At 41.1% G+C, this 18,393-nt stretch overlaps 1 protein-coding gene across 1 annotated transcript in view; it reads left to right on the top strand.

Annotated features, from left to right (window-relative positions):
* Positions 1–17,122, top strand: part of PARVA (parvin alpha) — a 71,534-nt gene extending 54,412 nt beyond the window's left edge. The window contains exons 6-13 of the mRNA XM_033152296.1: positions 2,312–2,427; positions 3,228–3,286; positions 3,928–3,947; positions 4,893–4,954; positions 6,238–6,306; positions 11,787–11,888; positions 12,184–12,256; positions 16,295–17,122. Coding sequence (XP_033008187.1) covers positions 2,312–2,427; positions 3,228–3,286; positions 3,928–3,947; positions 4,893–4,954; positions 6,238–6,306; positions 11,787–11,888; positions 12,184–12,256; positions 16,295–16,371 — 578 coding nt within the window. The 3' untranslated portion in view covers positions 16,372–17,122. The remainder of the gene's footprint in view (positions 1–2,311; positions 2,428–3,227; positions 3,287–3,927; positions 3,948–4,892; positions 4,955–6,237; positions 6,307–11,786; positions 11,889–12,183; positions 12,257–16,294) is intronic.
* The last annotated feature ends 1,271 nt before the right edge of the window (positions 17,123–18,393 follow it).

Here is an 18,393-nt window from a genome sequence, read left to right as displayed (position 1 = left end):
GAGAATTGACCTGCCCATCATCATCATCATCATTATTATTATTATTAAAGTTTGTATACCGCCTTATACCTGTTATAGTTAAAACATTTCAATTACAAGTAAAAAACACAAAGTACATAATAAGAATGAAAAGAAGAGTTTGGATTTGATAACCCGCTTTTCACTACCCGAAGGAGTCTCAAAGCGGCTAACATTCTCCTTTCCCTTCCTCCCCCACAACAAACACTCTGTGAGGTGAGTGGGGCTGAGAGACTTCAAAGAAGTGTGACTAGCCCAAGGTCACCCAGCAGCTGCATGCGGAGGAGCGGAGACACGAACCCGGTTCCCCAGATTACAAGACTACCGCTCTTAACCACTACACCACACTGGCTCTCACATAGAAACAAAGACAACCCAATAATCTGCCCTTCCACAACACATTTAATAAAAGGGCATTAGATGTCAGTTAGCCAAAGGCCTGGCTAAAGAGGAACCAGTAGCTCACATAGTCCTCAGCATTCCCCTGTTCCATGTGCCACCTCCTCCTTCTCTCTGTACAGCAGAGGAGAGGGCAAGGGCGCTCATGGCTCTTCCTTCTCCTTGCCCGTCTGCTACTTCTTTATGACCCTCCCCCCTCAGGAAGGCAAGTGAATGAGTGATGCCACTTGCAAGGAGAAACTGTTTCTCCTGTTTCCTGGCAAGTGATTAGCAGCAAGGAAGTGCAGCATCAGTTGCCTCTGTGCAGTGGAGCAGAAATGGGAACCGCCCTGCATCTGGGGGCAAGGGAAGCACTGTGACTGGAGCAAATCTTGCCAGCAGCCTCCTAAATCCTGGAGCCGGCCCTGCATTTATTCCATTGGTTTTCCAGAGTTGGTCCAAAGAACTTTGAACCATGTACACTGGGACATCCCTTATCTTGCCTTTCAGCAGCCCATGGAGCTACGTAAGGTGGAAATACCACATTCCCATAAAGCTTCTTAGCTGGGAATGGACCCACATTTCCCCAGTTCAAGCCCAATACTTAAGGCAATTCGCCACACTTGATCTTAAAGAACATTGAGGTGGCATTCAGCTAAATATATATTTTTCTGCTTTATTTAGAAACCTGTGGCCAACCTAAAAGCTTGTGGTTAATAAGATACCTAGAATCTTATGTTTATAGGACATTGCCTGAGAATTCTGTGATAATGCAGACCCAGGAAAACAATAATATAATACATGTAAGGTCCGTGGGGAGTAACCAGGCAAGACTCCAAACCGTCTTTTAACAGGTTTATTGTGCATGCTATTTACAGTGCAGAGCTACAAGTTCATGTCCCATATCAGTCACTCGCAGAATCCGGGAGTGGCCCCTTCCTGTTGTGACCCCAACATAAGAGTTTCGGTATCCTATGTTTCACCCCTCTGCGCACTTGGGGCACCAGAAATGGCATGTCTCCCTCCTCGCCTGCTGAGCAAGGGGAGTGCAGGGTCTCTCCAACATCCCCAGAGCCTCTGCTCTCAAGAAGCGGAGCTGCCTGCCCCTCCCCGCTGGAGACCTTGCTGCTCCCTGTCCTGGAAGAGGAGGTGCTGCTGGTCAGGTGGGGCCGGGGCTTTCTGTAACATCCCGATAGCCCTTCCACCACCCTGTGCTGAGCCGGGGACAGTTCCCTGACAATGCAGTTGTAAATCATTACCTTTGAAGCTTGGGGTTTGTTCACAGATTAAAAGTTTCCTGCAGTAAGCCTTTTGATACCTTTCCGTCTTGTTAGTGCTAACTATGCATACAAATCCTGCTGTGAATAAACTATAATAACAAGAACACTTAACAAGTTCATGAAGAATGTTTGAGTCATCCAGTTTAGTAAGTTATTGCTCAAGGGTACAAGCTAAATGGGCTCATTCATCTTCCTGCAGACATTGTGACACTTAAAAATGAATTAAGTGCATGTTATGAATACAAAAATATTCTTCTGATAGTTCATAAATCGACACAGGAATAGGAAAGATAAAGGCACGGCACTGGGAGTGCATAGATAGCACTTAATATAGCGGCATAATAAAATCTGTGTTTTGAATCAAGCTTAGATTTCCATCTTCAAGCCAGTGGGATCCAGGCACGCAACAAAATCTTACCTGAGGAGTATTTTTGATTTAGGTGTTTTCATAGAACCAGTTGATTTATGGCAGGAAAGAGAAGGAGTTAGAAGAAAACACTCTTCCAGCAATCTCTGGCGGGCAGCAACACCAAATGATAAAATATCCCACATAGTTAAGGAAGGGGGCACCGCATGTTAAAATAAATATTTGTTTTAGTTTGTCTTACAGAATTTGACTTCTTAATCTATTTCAGCTGTCCATGCTAAAAGTCTTGTTGCAATACTGCACCTTTTGGTTGCGTTATCACAGTACTTTCGAGCTCCAATCAGACTGCCGGATCATGTGTCTATTCAAGTTGTTGTTGTCCAGGTAGGGATAATTGTATCTTTAAAAGATCTTTGTTTTTACACAGTATTTCAAGAAATGCAATAACTTTTAACATGTATGTGTTGCTATGTATCAGTTCTGGCCAACAAAAATAGTCAGAAGGACAAGCATTTCCTTAGGCACAGCTAAGCATTGCATTGTCCTTCTTTGAAGGCACAGCAGACCACTTGTAACGGTGATATGCGAAGCATTTCAAATATTATTTTAGCTCAAAATGTGAGTGTACAGGTATCATACAAAGGTCTCTGAAGTGAACGGCTGAGATACAGCATAAGATGAGTGGGCTTCCCCTTCTTCTTCTGCCCTTCCAGCCCACTGTGTGCCCCCCAAATCTGCTCAAGATATTCCAATCTAATCTAATCTAATCACTTTTCCTATAAGGTTGGTGAATGGCTGTCAGTAATCTTACCTGCAATTTCCAGATAATTTTTCTGTCACAGGAGGCATTCCTTCCTGTTTGTTTGCACACAGGACAGGTGCCTTTTAGAGAATTTACAAAGTCTCTTAGATTGTACATAAATAGAAATGATGTAATTTTGGATGGGAGTTATTTTATATTTATGTTGTCTATTTAATAGCATTCATATTTTGTAGTTATTTTACACAGAGTATATGCATGTGTGTATGTGTGCATATATGTAAGTGTGTGTCTGAATGTGTGTGTGTGTCTGTGTCTGTGTCTGTGTGTGTGTGTGTGCATATATATATATATACTCACTCAAAATCACTAAATATTGGTGTGGAAAATATTAAATTATCAATCATTTCCCCTCATCCCCCAGAAACGAGAAGGAATCCTCCAGTCCCGTCAGATCCAAGAGGAAATAACTGGTAACACTGAGTATGTCAACATTCCTATTATTTGATCTGCTTTGGGAATTCAATAATTTGCTAACATTTAACCTTCATTCCTGGGGATTCTAAGAGAGGACTGCTTCGGACATGGCTTATAACTTAACTGTTAAGAAAGGTTCCACAACAGATGATGTAAACAATGTGGAAAGGGTGGCAACTGAAAATGTAAAAATGCTGCTGATACAGCAGTTTGCATACTCAAGTAGTTGTTTCTTAACAGAAATGTTCCTGGTTATATGTATTTTAGGGTTGTTGTTTTTCCACATCCCAAGTTTTATTATTTCCACTTCAGAAAAGTAGCAGACAAATAGATTGCTTTCCTCCCAAACATTTCAATGGTAGAGAGAAAAAAGTTTGAATCATCAGTTTTCCTTCCTTAAATGGCCATCACCCAAGGAAGTTTGTGATATTGCTGAAATGCTCAGTTTAATTCGAGTCAGTGGACATAATACAATGTCATTGAAAAGCCTGTGGGGCTATTCCTCAGTTGCTATGAATACAAAGTCATACATATGACCAGATGCATATTTACTCCATATATACAGTTTTCTCTCTGCACTGAAAGAAATATATTAAATTACTGTAAGTGTGTGTACACATATAATTGCATTATTTCTCTTTCTACAGGGCATTGTCAGGACGGCATGGTAAGTCTCATTTGATTCCTAGCATTTTCAAAAGGTTTCTAAAGTGTACTTCACTTAATTCTGCTGCAGCTGCTTGTTTTGTTCAAAACCAGCTGTACATAGTTCATAGTTGTCATTGTTCATAGTTGTCTTGGTTGGTGTGTAAATCTTAGTAAACCAAGAAGTCTGTATTCCAAAGTGGGGCAGGGTGAGGTTTGGAGACTGAGAATAGTATATATTTCCTAAATCAACACTAGTTTGTGCTCTCCCCCCCCCCCAACATATGCTCCACTGTCCCAAGCACAGGCGGTCTATGTTGCCTCCTGAATGCCAATTTCCTTCTCATGTTGGAAAAATCTCTGGAGAATTATTTCCTCAGTAGTGACAATAATCAGGCACTGGACACACGTGTGGATCTCCCGGGTGTCACCCGCAGTATCTTCCTCACGATCCAGAACAAGCCCCATACATTTTGGGAGATCTACTCTTAGTATATGCATAGGCAGTTTTAATTGCCAAAGGACACCAAACTGATATAATTGGGAATCCTATTTTTGTGTGACGTGTCAATGTTTACCTTGAAAGCAGATAATTTTACCTAGTAATGTAGTTTCTTTGAGTACACTAACATGATACATTCTTGCATGTCAATATTTTTATAGCACATTATTTGAGTGTCTGAAATACTTTTCTTAAAGGGTTGTTTAAGATTCTGCTAATGGTGTGATCTTCCAGTACAGACTTTCCTTCCTGATAATCTGATCCATGTGCACTATACTTAGAAATAAACCCATGTTACAATAGGTTAGCTTGAATGTGAATTTGGTAAACCAAGGTAAAGGATGGTTTTAGTATAGCTATCTCAGACACAGTGAGTCTCGATAGCACTTGAGGCCTTCTAGCCCTGGAATTATCATCCTACATGTTGCATTATCTAATAGCTTCTTGTTCTTACGTGTGTTTCAGAAAGAGATGCATTTGACACACTGTTTGACCATGCTCCAGACAAACTCAATGTTGTGAAAAAGGTTGGAAATTTTCTTTCCTACTTACCGGTAGATACTGAGCAAGCTAGCTTAATCTGAGTAGTTTTCATCTTGATGCATATGAGGAACTCCCCAGTTGTTCACTGTAAGACCCAAGGAAGCATTCTTGCCATTTTGGAGGGTTTGGAGCAGTCTCAGATGTGTTTTCCTCTGTAGTTCATGCACTGCCCACGTACAGCACCTTCATCAGGATGTAACATTAGAAAACGTTCAGAGAGGAGGAGTTCAGATATATAAGCTGCTTGGGTCATAAGCCTGCTTGTCTATTTTAGTATGCAATACAGCCCCAAGTACATCTGGTAGAGCTCTATGAATATTACCCTACAGTGGGTGGTGAATACAGCACATGATGTCCCCTGAGTTCACTAGATGACATCGCAGGAAACCGCTGCCTTAGGAGAGCGAGGAAAATTCTCAGGGACGACTTACACCCCGGCCAGCACCTCTTTAATCTCCTACCTTCGGGCAGGAGATATTGAAGTATAGTCAGCTGCGCCAACAGGTTAAAGAACAGCTTTTATCTGTGGGCTGCTGCTGAATGGAAAAAACAGTGGTGCAATTGACTTCTGACAAGCACACAGAGTGCGAACAAGACTAAGTGTAAAGGGGGGGGGGGCTCGTTTAATTTCACTGCACACAGGTGGTGTAGTGACAAGAAAGGTTTCTGATTATTTATTATTTAAATATTAGCAATTGCAAAATGGCACAAATATAAAACCTTTATTAAGTCCTGGAATGGTGTACCCATTTTTCTACTTTAATAAAAATCTTTGTCCTTGGCAGTGTGAACATCTGAAAGTTTTTTCTCGACATTATATATACTTTCTCAACATTTTATAGACTTGGCACTATAAAAGTCAGATAGAGGAATTTCCATTTTATAGAATTTTGCAATATGATCTCCAGCTGATATAGATCAGCAGGGCTTCCTTGAAAAGAACAGTGGCATGCCATTTTATATCAACTTACCTCTTGGCTCCAGTGTTATTTTCTCTACTCTTCCATCATACCACTGCAGCAATAACCCATATAGCTTTTATTGTTCAGTGTTTGTGATGGGGCTTGACAAAGTTGGATTTTTGACCAATAAATAAAAGCATAAAATATTTAAAACTCTCTTATAAACTGAAAAGTTAAGGCATTAAATAAACCTATTATAAAATTACGAACTTTTGGTTAGCATTTCTGCATGTTAACTTAAGCATACTTTTAAACAATTAAATTTTGCTGATCTAAAAGCAGTTATGTATGCTCTTAATTTTCAGACTCTCATAACATTTGTGAATAAACACCTGAATAAGCTGAATTTGGAAGTTACAGAACTGGAAACCCAGGTAGGCTTATATAGTTGTGTCAAAAGCAGGAATTAGTTTCCTGTGTTGTTTGTATATCCCCAGTTTATTTTGTTTAGACTGTATCAAGCTATTGTCAAGTTGTTTTGAGTTTTAGTTAGTATTTTTAAAACAGACTTTGCTTGGCTAACAAATGCAAGTTAACACAGAGAAATGTATTTACCAGTTGTAACTATGGGTGCTGATAGACACAAGCTGAGTAACCCAGAATGCAAGTTAATATGCTTGCTGTGAGAAAATAAGAATCCAGCTAGCTAGGTTGAGTGGGTCAGCTGGAACCATTTCTCTGTATATGTCCAGTACGCTAGAAAGGAGAAAATACATTGTTTTATCTTGCCCCTCCCCCTTGTTCCGTTTGTGTGCAAGTTCACACACTGAGTACATTCACACATAATGCTAAACCTAGGTTTAGTTGAACAGGGAAACAAACCACAAAGTGGCTGGCTTTGTGTTATTCCAAACCAACACTCACAATTCATTTCTCCAAACCCTGTATATATACATACCACAGAAGATTACACTTTGTGCATCTGATGAAATGGGCTCTGGTACATGGAAACTTATGCTAGCATTCACCAGCAAGGAATGCTACATGTTTTGGACTGCAAGTTGCATCATTGCTAGCCAGCATGGCCAACAACAGAAGGGCACCAGGTTGGGGAAAGCTTGCTTGTGTCACAACACAATTGTTAGTCTTCACGGTTCCACAATATTATTTGTGGGGGTTTTCCTCCACCACAACAGATGAGTATAGCTACCCCTCTGAAAAATATGTACATTGTGTTACACTCCCTGCTTCCCTGAATAGTTCTGGGGCAACACAACTTGAGTTTCGGTTTCCTTCAGAGGAAGGGTCACTGGAAGCATGTGGCATTTTGTAATATTTTGTTTGTTTACAAATATTGGAGTAGAGTGGGGACATAGAGAGCCCCTGATACTGAGCCAGACCAGTGTCCCATCTAGCTCAGTACCGTAATAGCAAAACTGACAGGCAGTGGCTTTCAGAGTTTGAGGCAAGGAACATTTCTATCCCTACCTGGAGTTGCTGGGGATTGCCTACAGAGCATGAGCTGTGCTCCTTCCCCATGTACAGGTGGAAGCCAGCAACATACACTCCTACAAAGCATCAGATCTGCTCCCTCACATCAGCCCCCATTGAGAAGCACCCCTTACCCAAATATGGTCTCTCCCCATGGCTTACTCTCTGCTCTGTCCTTGCTCCTGTCTCTGTGTGTCTAAGAACTGCTTCTTCTTCGTATACAGATATTTCATAGGCCTTTGGAGTGGGGGATGGGGAGTTGTGTTGCCTCTCCCTAGGACTCATAGTTTTCACATTCCAGAAATTCCAGAGTAATCTCTCCCATTCAAAGCACTTAAGAAAGTTCTCCAGCTGTTTCCTAATCATTAGCTCCCATTGAGAAAACATCTACCAGTCGCTGGGCATCAAGGAGCAATCTGCCTTTTATTTTCTATTTGCAAGTTGCAAATTCTAAAATTAGATGTTTCACACGGGAATGTAGCTTGCAAAAGAGCATGGTTTTTCATGGGAGTGGAGGGTGTTGGAGGTGGAGAGCAGCTTGTTTGTACACCTTCCATTTTCCACAACAGCTGTGAAACTACTTATTTTTGCACAAAAGGTACTTACTAGGCGGTTGGTCTGTAAGCCTCTCAATTTTACAAACTACCATGGATGGGGCCACATCAGAGAGCTAATTGCCATTGGTAGCTGGTTCCTCCAAGGTCAGAAAGAGCTGGAATAATAGAATTGCAGAGTTAGAAGGGACTTTGAGCTTTACCTACTTCACCCCCTGCAATGAAGGAACCACAGCTAAAGAATCCCTGACAGATGGCCATCCAGCCATTGTTTGAAAACCTCAAATGAAGGCATTCATGAATACAGTGGTACCTCGCAAGACGAAATTAATTCGTTCCGCAAGACTTTTCGTCTTGCGGAAATTTCGTCTTGCGAGGCACCGTTTCCCATAGGAACGCATTAAAATTTAATTAATGCGTTCCTATGGGAAAAAAGTCAGGGAGCGCCGGTCGGAAGGGGCGCCAGCCGGCACCGGAGCCGCGCGGCGCCGCATTTTAAGGCTGCAGCGAGCGAACTGTTTGCCCGCTGCAGCTTTAAAATGCGCCGTAGCTAAAAAGGCTTACCTTTTGGCTCCGGTGGGGGGGGGTTCCGAGTCGCGTCCGCCATTTTGGATCGACTCAGACATGCGCAGTCGATCCAAAATGGCGGACGCGACGCGGAAAACACCCCCCCACCGGAGCCAAAAGGTAAGCCGCGCCCCTCCCGACCGGCACGGCGCCGCGTTTTAAGGCTCCGGCGAGCGCTGCAGCTTTAAAACGCGGCGTCGCGCCGCAGCTAAAAAGGCTTACCTTTTGGCTCCGGTGGTGGTGGGGGTGTTTTCTGCGTCGCGTCCGCCATTTTGGATCGACTCAGACATGCGCAGTCGATCCAAAATGGCGGACGCGACGCGGAAAACACCCCCCCACACACCGGAGCCAAAAGGTAAGCCGCGCCCCTCCCGACCGGCACGGCGCCGCGTTTTAAGGCTCCGGCGAGCGCTGCAGCTTTAAAACGCGGCGTCGCGCCGCAGCTAAAAAGGCTTACCTTTTGGCTCCGGTGGTGGTGGGGGTGTTTTCTGCGTCGCGTCCGCCATTTTGGATCGACTCAGACATGCGCAGTCGATCCAAAATGGCGGGCGCGACGCGGAAAACACCCCCCCACACACCGGAGCCAAAAGGTAAGCCGCGCCCCTCCCGACCGGCACGGCGCCGCGTTTTAAGGCTCCAGCGAGCGCTGCAGCTTTAAAACGCGGCATCGCGCCATAGCTAAAAAGGCTTACCTTTTGGCTCCGGTGTGTGGGGGGGTGTTTTCCGCGTCGCGCCCGCCATTTTGGATCGACTGCGCATGTCTGAGTCGATCCAAAATGGCGGACGCGACGCGGAAAACACCCCCCACACACACCGGAGCCAAAAGGTAAGCCTTTTTAGCTATGGCGCGATGCCGCGTTTTAAAGCTGCAGCGCTCGCTGCAGCCTTAAAACGCGGCTCCGGCGGCTCACAGTGGTACCTCGCCAGACGAATTCGTCTTGCGAAAAACAGCCATAGACGAATTCGTCTCGCGAGTCAACTAAAAACTCGCAAAACCCTTTCGTTTTGCGAGTTTTTCGTTGTGCGAGGCATTCGTCTTGCGGGGTACCACTGTACACACCGAAAGAAAAGGTAGAGCTGCTCTTTCTCCTGAAGTGTATCTGAAAAAGTGTGCATGCACACGAAAGCTCATACCAAGAACAAACTTAGTTGGTCTCTAAGGTGCTACTGGAAGGAATTTTTTATTTTTTATTTTGTTATAACTGGGGAAGTTAGTGGAAAGCCCAAAGGTTGAATGCCATCCATCACAGTTTTTCCTGTGTTTAATGAGCCCCTTGATGCTGTCACAAAATAATCTGCAGGAGAGCTGGTTGTTGCTGGAGTAGAAGGAAAGCCTTGGCAGGAATTGGGTTGCCTTTTCCTTGAGTATGAAGTCATTTGCATGAATTTGGAAGAAGTGAATAATAAGATATTGAGAAGGATTATGTCACTGGGGCATTAAAGGGTAGTCTTTGTTTTGGTGGTTTATGTATCTCATTGTTTTCTTGACGGAAGAACTCTGGCTCCGAATATGTTGGAAATCCCCCAAAATATGCCGTTGAAAGTGGCATTCACCATATTGAGAGATTGATTGCACTGCCAGAGGCTAAGAGAAGGGTCAAAAGCATATGAAAGGCAGTGATTCAAATAACGGGGGTTTAAAATGAAATATGATCTGCTGCAGAGGAATGAAATAATCAGGATTTGAGAGAAGGAAGACCTACTGTTGACAGTAGGCATTAGCAACAGTTATGTGATGCTAAGATTAACATTGCCATTCACATGTTGCCAGGTCAAATCATAGTTAAAATCAACGGCAGTTTAAGATTCAGACCTAACACTAAACTGTGGTCAATTGCAAATAGAACTCTGGATGAGCCTGAGGTTTGCTGTGGCTTGCTTCTTTCACAATAAACTATGATTTGTCCCGATGTCCAAACCAGCTCATTCTAAGCAAACAGACACATTTTTTTCTACAGCTATTTCCTTTTCAATCATAGGGAAGACTCTCATGTCTACTCTTAGATTAGGTTCAGGAACAATATCTATTCATCTGTTTATTTAGGATGAAAACATGAAAGGAATAATTCTGAGCTTTCAAAAAAGAAAACAAAAGCCCCTCAGGATTTGCACAGTATGGGATCTCATTTTTAAAACAAGTGGAAGAAAGAACTTCCTAAGAAAGTTATCCTTGACATTCTTCTAGTCGTTTTAAACATCATACCTGCTTTGTGGGGTGGAGTTCTTAAATAACTAAATATGTATTGTTTAAAAATCTGTGTGCTAAATAAAGCACATGAGCTTTATTATAATCATGAAGTTGTTTCCCACTTTCAGAGAAAAGATTTCTTTTGAACATATCCATTGTTTAATATATAATACATTGTAGAATATATAGCTATGGGTTGAGCCTGACACATACATACACACACACACACACACACACACAACTCTGAGGGGAGATTGTTTTCCCCAACAATACTGACAGGGCTAGCAGTGGCTGCATTCATGTGCCATGGTAAGTCAAGGCTGCTGCTTTTTCATCAAGGAACAACATGCTGGTGCCCGCTTCCTGGTCCTTCCTTCTTCAGTTTTACCTTGATGCAAGCAGGAAGCCATAATTAAGCATGGGCTCCCACAACATCCAAATCTGGGATCCTGTTTCGTTTCTCACTAACAATAGAGTAGTTGCGAGTCAACAATAAGTAATGGTTTAAGGCTGGCTAGTGATCCTGGCTTGTTAAGGAGGCCCAGACTAGGTCTCTAGCTTCAGACATTACAGAATACAGGCTTAATTATGGCTCCATGGAAGGAGCAAAGGAGGGATAATGGGGCAGTGTAATCCAGTTTCTTTATGTTAAACCACAATAAGCCAGCAACTCCTGACTTCATCAGGGTGCAGGGATGCCAAGTATATTCTCCTTAGAGAAAGGGCAAGATAAAAATGTAATAAATTCATCTTGCACCTTGCCCAAGGTGCTACATTTGTCTCCAGTTATTTGGTGGTTCACATCTTTCTCTAGGATTTTTCTATACAGGCTAGTAAGTTATATGTAAGATGTGCAGATGAAACAGAGCCTCCTCTTGCTAAAAATGCAAAGCAGTCATGTAGATCAGATCTTTATCATGCCACTAGGTGTCTTTGTTCTGGCACCTTAATTCTTCTAAACACTTGCTCTGTGCTCAACTTCTGCCATTATTAATAGGGGTTCCTTCTGTGCAACTTCTGGTTGTTTGTTCAAAATGGGACAGTTTCTATCTTGATTACAACCATGAGATTACTGTTTGAGAAATGTTGCTGAAAAGAATATGCCGTCTTAAAGTTCGCAGATGGAGTATACCTGGTGCTCCTGATGGGTCTTCTTGAAGGTTACTTTGTGCCTCTTCACAGCTTTTTTTTGACTCCGGATAGCTTTGAACAAAAGGTAATTCTCCTGTTGGAATTTGTATTTACATTTAAAGAAGAACTTATGTTTCCAATGTCATGTTTTTTCCAGAAAGTATAATGCAGAAGATTATTTGAACATCAATCCTGGAAGTTCTTTCAGTAATTATTTTTATATGCAGTTTTTTTTATAAATTTCTAACTTTTAACATGATTTATACATATAAATTACTCCCTGCAAACCATATTCTTAAGTATTATACTGAGCCTTGCTATGTGCTCTGCACAGAAACCTAGAATTATGAATGATTGCTGTCTCTTAATTAAATCACCAGGTACTCAATGTGTCCTTTGCGTTTGAGCTGATGCAAGATGGAGGGCTTGAAAAACCAAAACCAAGGCCAGAAGGTATATTTCTGAACAGTGAGAACAGACTATAAACTTATAGCTTTAAATAAGGATAAATGGCTGAGTACTATAAGCAAGAGAGATCATGGGAAAGGAATTCCACCTTTTATTTGAGGAATAAATCGATTGACTGTTTCTTCCTATTTCACTGTGCTAGATGGAACTGATGGGAGTTGGAGCTCAACAACATGGGGAGCTCACCACATTTGCTACTTCTGCCTTAGATCTTGAGGAGAGTAGTGCCAACCCTTCCAGAGTCACTTTACCCACTGTATTCCATAGGCCAGTGGTTCCCAGTTGATGGTTCATGGACCCCAGGGGACTGCAGCACCATTAACATAAAAACTACCATAAAGATATCAAAATTTTCAGAAAAACGGGGTTGGGGGTGTCTTCAGTACTTTGCTAATGGGAAACCACTGCCATAAGTCCTGTAGTTGAGCTAACGTGTTGGGTGTTCAGGGCAAATTACAATTTTTGCATTGAACATTTGAGGCATTTGGAATAATATCTGGGGATAATTTGGGGATAAAATGACTTCTCATATGCTTCAGGTGTTCAGTGCAAGCTGCAGGGCAAGATTCAGGTAAGTTCTACTTTGAGGAGACCACTGAAAGTAATGGAAATGACTAATTTGGTTCCATGAATTTCAATGGGTCTATAACCCTCAGGCTAAAAATAGGTGAGACTTCAAATAGCACTTCAGTTGTATCTCTGTGTACCTCTCTGCTTAGGCTATGGGGACCATATTACCTAGCAGTCTGAAGTTTAGTGTGTCTGTTCCCTTGAAGGAGTATTAGCAAGCATGAAAATCTCATGTTGACTGGATGGAAGGTACCAATATTAGTGGCAACAGAAGATCTGTCTATCGTTAGACAAATGCATACCCATTTCCCCCCCCCCTGTTTCTCTGTCCCTTCTCTCAGCCAAACAACTGTCTTGGCTGCTGTTAGGGTAAATGAAATCAAATTAAGCAAATTCATAATGCCTGTGAAACTCATTCAATTTGATTCATTTTACTTTTTTAAGTCGTAGCAAATGAATGCACACCTCTAATGCATAGTCTCCAAGTCATTTTTATTTTGGTACTTTTCCACCTTATTCTTTCACTTCAGTAGCTTAGGATATTGTTGTTTAAACACATAAATTGAAAACGTTGTGGGTGTAATGATGCAATGTTAGAAACACAGATCATTAACTTTAGAGGCAATTGTTCTAGGCTGTATTGCTTAGGTAGATTAATGGTGACTTTTAACACATGGCCTCAGTCAAAGTGAGGGGAGATAGCATGGGAAATCTAGAGCCAGAATGAAAATGGAGAATTGCTATGATCCCACATCCCTTGTGGACATTTAATGTCATTATAGCACTTCAGTTTCCCAGGTATTTATTGCTCAAAGAGATGGCTGATTCCACCCCCCGGTGTAAATCAAACCACACAAACGTTTCAGCATTCATTTACATGCTTATGTGTGTGTATATATATATATAGGACATTGCATGTGCAATTATTGAAAAGCTTAATATGAAACTTCCTGCTCAACGTGGATGGAAAAACACATCTGTTTTATATGTTGCTACATTGGGCAGAATGCCTGTGTTTAAAAATTGCAGTGAGCATAAGAAGACTGAAAAGAATCTTAATCTAACTGTGAATAGAAAATAGCTTTTTAATTTAATTCTTGCTTTGATAAATGGGTTTTTAAAATAATGGCATGATGTTATAAAAGTATTTAAGAATGAAAAATAACTGAAATGAGGCAACAGGTTCCCGTCCCATCCCCCCGTCCCTGAATCAACAACTGGGTTTCACTGAACAGTGAAGTGCTTTTCTTTTCCATACTCGCAAGCCTGAAATGCTCAGAGCAGGGAATTTTCCAATATCTGTTTGGGGCTCTTGGGCACATCACACATTTAAAAAGATATCTGGAACAGAGGCTTTAGACTGGCTGCCCCTGCTCTGTGGAAAAGCATTCCTGCTAAGATATAAAAAGGCACCCATTTCCCAAAAACAATGAAGACATGTTCTCCCCCCAACAAGACTCAGGTTTTAAAACAATACAAAATGAACATCTATTTTCACTCATTTCTTGTAATAATTTTAAAATTATTTTGGCTGGTTTTCTGGTATATGTTTGTAAAGCACCTTGACACATACATAAATTGTGACTCATAAATAAACAAATAAAAATATGCCCAAGATGATCCTGCTATGGAATTCTAATATTCAAATCACGAAGGTATTTCTGGGGCTTTATTGCTCCATGATAGCCCCTAAACCAACTGAATTGTGTAATAAAAATGTAATTGTATCATTAGACTTGCCAGCTTACCAAATGGTCCCCCAGTCTGGATACTATAAAGACCTATGTAGCATAATGGGTTTCGGATGCTAGTAATTTCATTTATTTATCATTTAGCTATCTCCATCACTCTGATTGTGCAAATGATTTGCAATAGGCCAGCAGTTTTCATAAATACGCAAACGTATGGTATAACCAAAAACTACACCATGGACTTTAGTTTGTACAACTAAAGAGCAATGGGGAAATTTTATTTTGCTGTTCGGAATACATAAATCATGTATATTTTAGAGCCTTAGAAAGTTCTAAGAAAAACACAAATTTCAAATTACTGTTGAGGAGCTGAAAAGGATGATTATTTTGTTCAAGCAAGGAAAATCCCCTAGTATGGATGGTATGCCAGTAGACCTTTTGAGACTAAACATGGAATGGTGGGCTATTAATCTTGTCCCCATTTTTAAAAAAGGTGATAGGAACTGTCAGGAAAATTACAGGCCCATTAGTCTGCTCCCAAGCATTAGTAAAATCTATGCTAAATCCCTGCTTATTAAATTGGAGGAATGGATGTTTACAAAAAATCTACCTGGTAAGGAACAAGCTGGTTTTAAGGCAGGTTCTTCAACCCTTGACCATCGTTTAGTCTTAAGTCATCTCGTGAACAAATATGTCTTGAGAAATAAACGAAGACTCTTTGTAGTATTTGTAGATCTAAAAAGTGCCTTTGATTTGGTCGATCGTAATAAATTGTGGGCCAAATTGGAACTCTTTGGTGTTGATCCCTACTCTCAGAATACATAAATCATGTATATTTTAGAACCTTAGAAAATTCTAAGAAAAATTTAGGATCTTATGTCATGATCTGCTGAAACTTATTAAAATGAATGTTATGTTCAATCTGGAGGAGTACTTAACAAAAGTAGGCTTTGCGTATTTTCCTTGAGATACAATTATCATTCTCAAAAATCAGATGGATATTGCTATGGACAAAGACCTGAACTGTGTTTCTCAGTCACAATAACTGAAAAAGAGCCCATAATGTTCATTTACAGCTGAAGGTCTGACTCAGGCCTTCACTGCACAACTTGTGACCCACCAAGCCAAGCACAGTTCACCAAACCTTTCTTGTTACCTGCCAGGTGCTTGACAAGCCCATCTTTTTGGAGGCCCAGGTAGGCTCTAAAAACGACGTTCTGTCACCTGCTTGTGAGCTATAACTAGATAGTGGGTTGGCTACATTCAGCTTGGTTGGTCAAAAGTTTGGTACAGGCCTGTTCTTAAATGAATGCACTTGTGGCTGGTTTTGAGCATACTGTTGCTAAAATCCTATTAAAGTTGACCAAAGCAGCCCAGCTCATATACCATGTTTTCCCGAAAATAAGACATACCCATAAAATAAGCCGTAGCAGGATTTCTATGCATTTGTGTAATATAAGCTATACCCCAAAAATAAGACATAGTGACGCAGCGCCTCCCTTAAGACGGCCTGGATAGGCGTAGCTATGCAGCATACCAACGCAGAGCGGTTAAAATAAGACATCCCCTGAAAATAAGCCATAGTGTGTTTTCTTGAGGAAACAAAAATATAAGACAGTGTCTTATTTTCAGGAAAACACGGTATGACTGCAGTATTTGCCTATAGAGGCAGATGCGTGATGATGCGTCTTCCAAATATGGGCTGTTTTATTTGTTCACCGAGGTCATTTAAAGCTCAGCATTTCTTCCCTCTTTTTTCTAGACATCGTAAACTGTGACTTAAAGTCAACTCTGAGGGTGCTGTACAATCTGTTCACCAAATACAGAAACTTGGAATGAAGAAGTCCCTTGGGAACCCACAGGTGGCTGAGTAATGAACCAACCAACCCAACAGCCACTCCTTTTTTGCAATTGTTCTTTTACTTTTGTACTACATTTCCTTCACATATTCCATATTCTTGCTATGTTTGTTTTGCACAAAAAAATGTTTTAAATTAGGTCTTGTCTGCAATCCAAAATATTATGAAGTGAACCTCTGCTGGAAGATGCATATTCCTTTGTCTTAGCTAGCTCCTGATTTCTTGGAGAGCAAGCAAGGAAGCCTGATCCCACATCCAGGTTAAGAGAAACAAACTGATCTTGATAGAAATGCCAGCCAATTCCTATGAGCTGTGCTGCCGCAATAACCAAGAAGATCACATGACACAGGTCTGTGCACTACTATATGGTGAATGTGCTATCTTCTTCTGCGGGATCCTGTCTAAGCCAAAGAATAGGTATACCTGCTGTCATTGGTGCTTTGGCAGCTGCTGCTTTCTATACATTACTCAGCTATGCTACACAAAGGACAGAATCAGCCCAGAAAGAGGATAGTCCTTTCTCATTGTGCTTAGCTCTTCATCAAGACACGCTGGACTAGCAGCAGAACTCTGTGTTGCTCCCATATATCGAGGTAGCCAGGGACTCTCTCCTGTCCTACCACCTGGGAGTCATTTTAGATTGTGGTGCAAACTGCTGCTTTTAAGAAGCAGATGCTCAGTTGTTCCATAGAATCAATTAGATCGAAATGCTTCAGTTTAATTAAGTTGTGGATTGAGCTGCAGGACATTTTCTCTGTCTGTGTTTATTGAATATTTATTTCAAAGAAGGGATCCATTGTATTCCTAATGAGATGTATGAGCACTATTACAAAGATCATGGAGAATGTAAGAGAGAGAGAGAGACACCATAGGTGCCGTGATGCAAACTGAGCTATGAAACTGAGCTTCTTAATTTGACTGGGGCCAGGTATGTGTTCCCTGTGCATACATTCCTCATCATTTTTCATTCCTTACAAGCTCGCAGATTATACAGCTTTCCTTTAACTACAGTGCATTTAAAATAACCTGCAATACGTAGTATTTTCAACAATGTGACACTCTTGCCTAGTTGCAAACGCTGTGGTACGAAGTATGTAGATAGTTTCAGTATGGAATCTCTTTTGCAACAAAGCACATAGAAAGTCAGTGCAGTGGGCTCCTGTGCTAGAATCCAGGTGGGATCAGCCCTGCCAGGATATTGAAATAAGCTTTGTTTACATAATTGAAACGAAACATAAAATGATGTAATTGGTACAAGTAAGAAGCAGCTTTGGTGACAGAAGCAAAGTTAAAGGTTGTTCAAAGAAAGAATTATTTTTGCATACCTTGGCTTTTGGAGATGTAAAATGAATGAGAAATGTTGAACATATTATGAAAATCGTTCTCTTGCATTATGATTATTACTAAGCCTAAAATTAATTTTTTTGGATTTTTTAATTTTAACAGGATTGGACAACTATATACTGTATACAGAAGAAGTTGTGGGGTTTTTTTTGGGGGGGGGTATGTATTCTTTGCCAAATCCTGTTGAAATACAAACATTTTAATTTTAGGATCAGCACCAATAATTTGTGCTGCAATTTGTCCCATGCTTACTTTGTACTGAACGTTTTTTTGGGGGGGAGCAGCTTACTTTTATTTATTTATTTTTATCCGTCTCTACCAAAATGATAAAACCTAAACGTAAAATAACATCCCATACCTATCTTATACCGTGTGGTTCTGATTTTAAATATTTCTTATGCTTAGTGAAGAGGTGGTGCGACTTCTTTAGTTAGTTCACATTTGATTTGGTTTTTTTGTGTGTGTGTGTAATGCAAGTAAAGGGGTTAATATTGTATAAGGGTATGCCTGTTGCCTTCCTGGTGCTGATCAGTTGCCTCTAGATATTCAGTATCCCAGGCCAATCGCCATCTTCATGTTAGTAAAGGTGTCAAGAGGTGACTATCTCATCTGTTTTGTCGGTTGACCATCACTTCTGCCTTGCGAGGTGAGAATGGGG

Source organism: Lacerta agilis, chromosome 1, assembly GCF_009819535.1.
Source record: "Lacerta agilis isolate rLacAgi1 chromosome 1, rLacAgi1.pri, whole genome shotgun sequence".
NCBI classification, from domain to species: domain Eukaryota; kingdom Metazoa; phylum Chordata; class Lepidosauria; order Squamata; family Lacertidae; genus Lacerta; species Lacerta agilis.
This window is presented reverse-complemented; position numbering and strand designations above follow the sequence as displayed.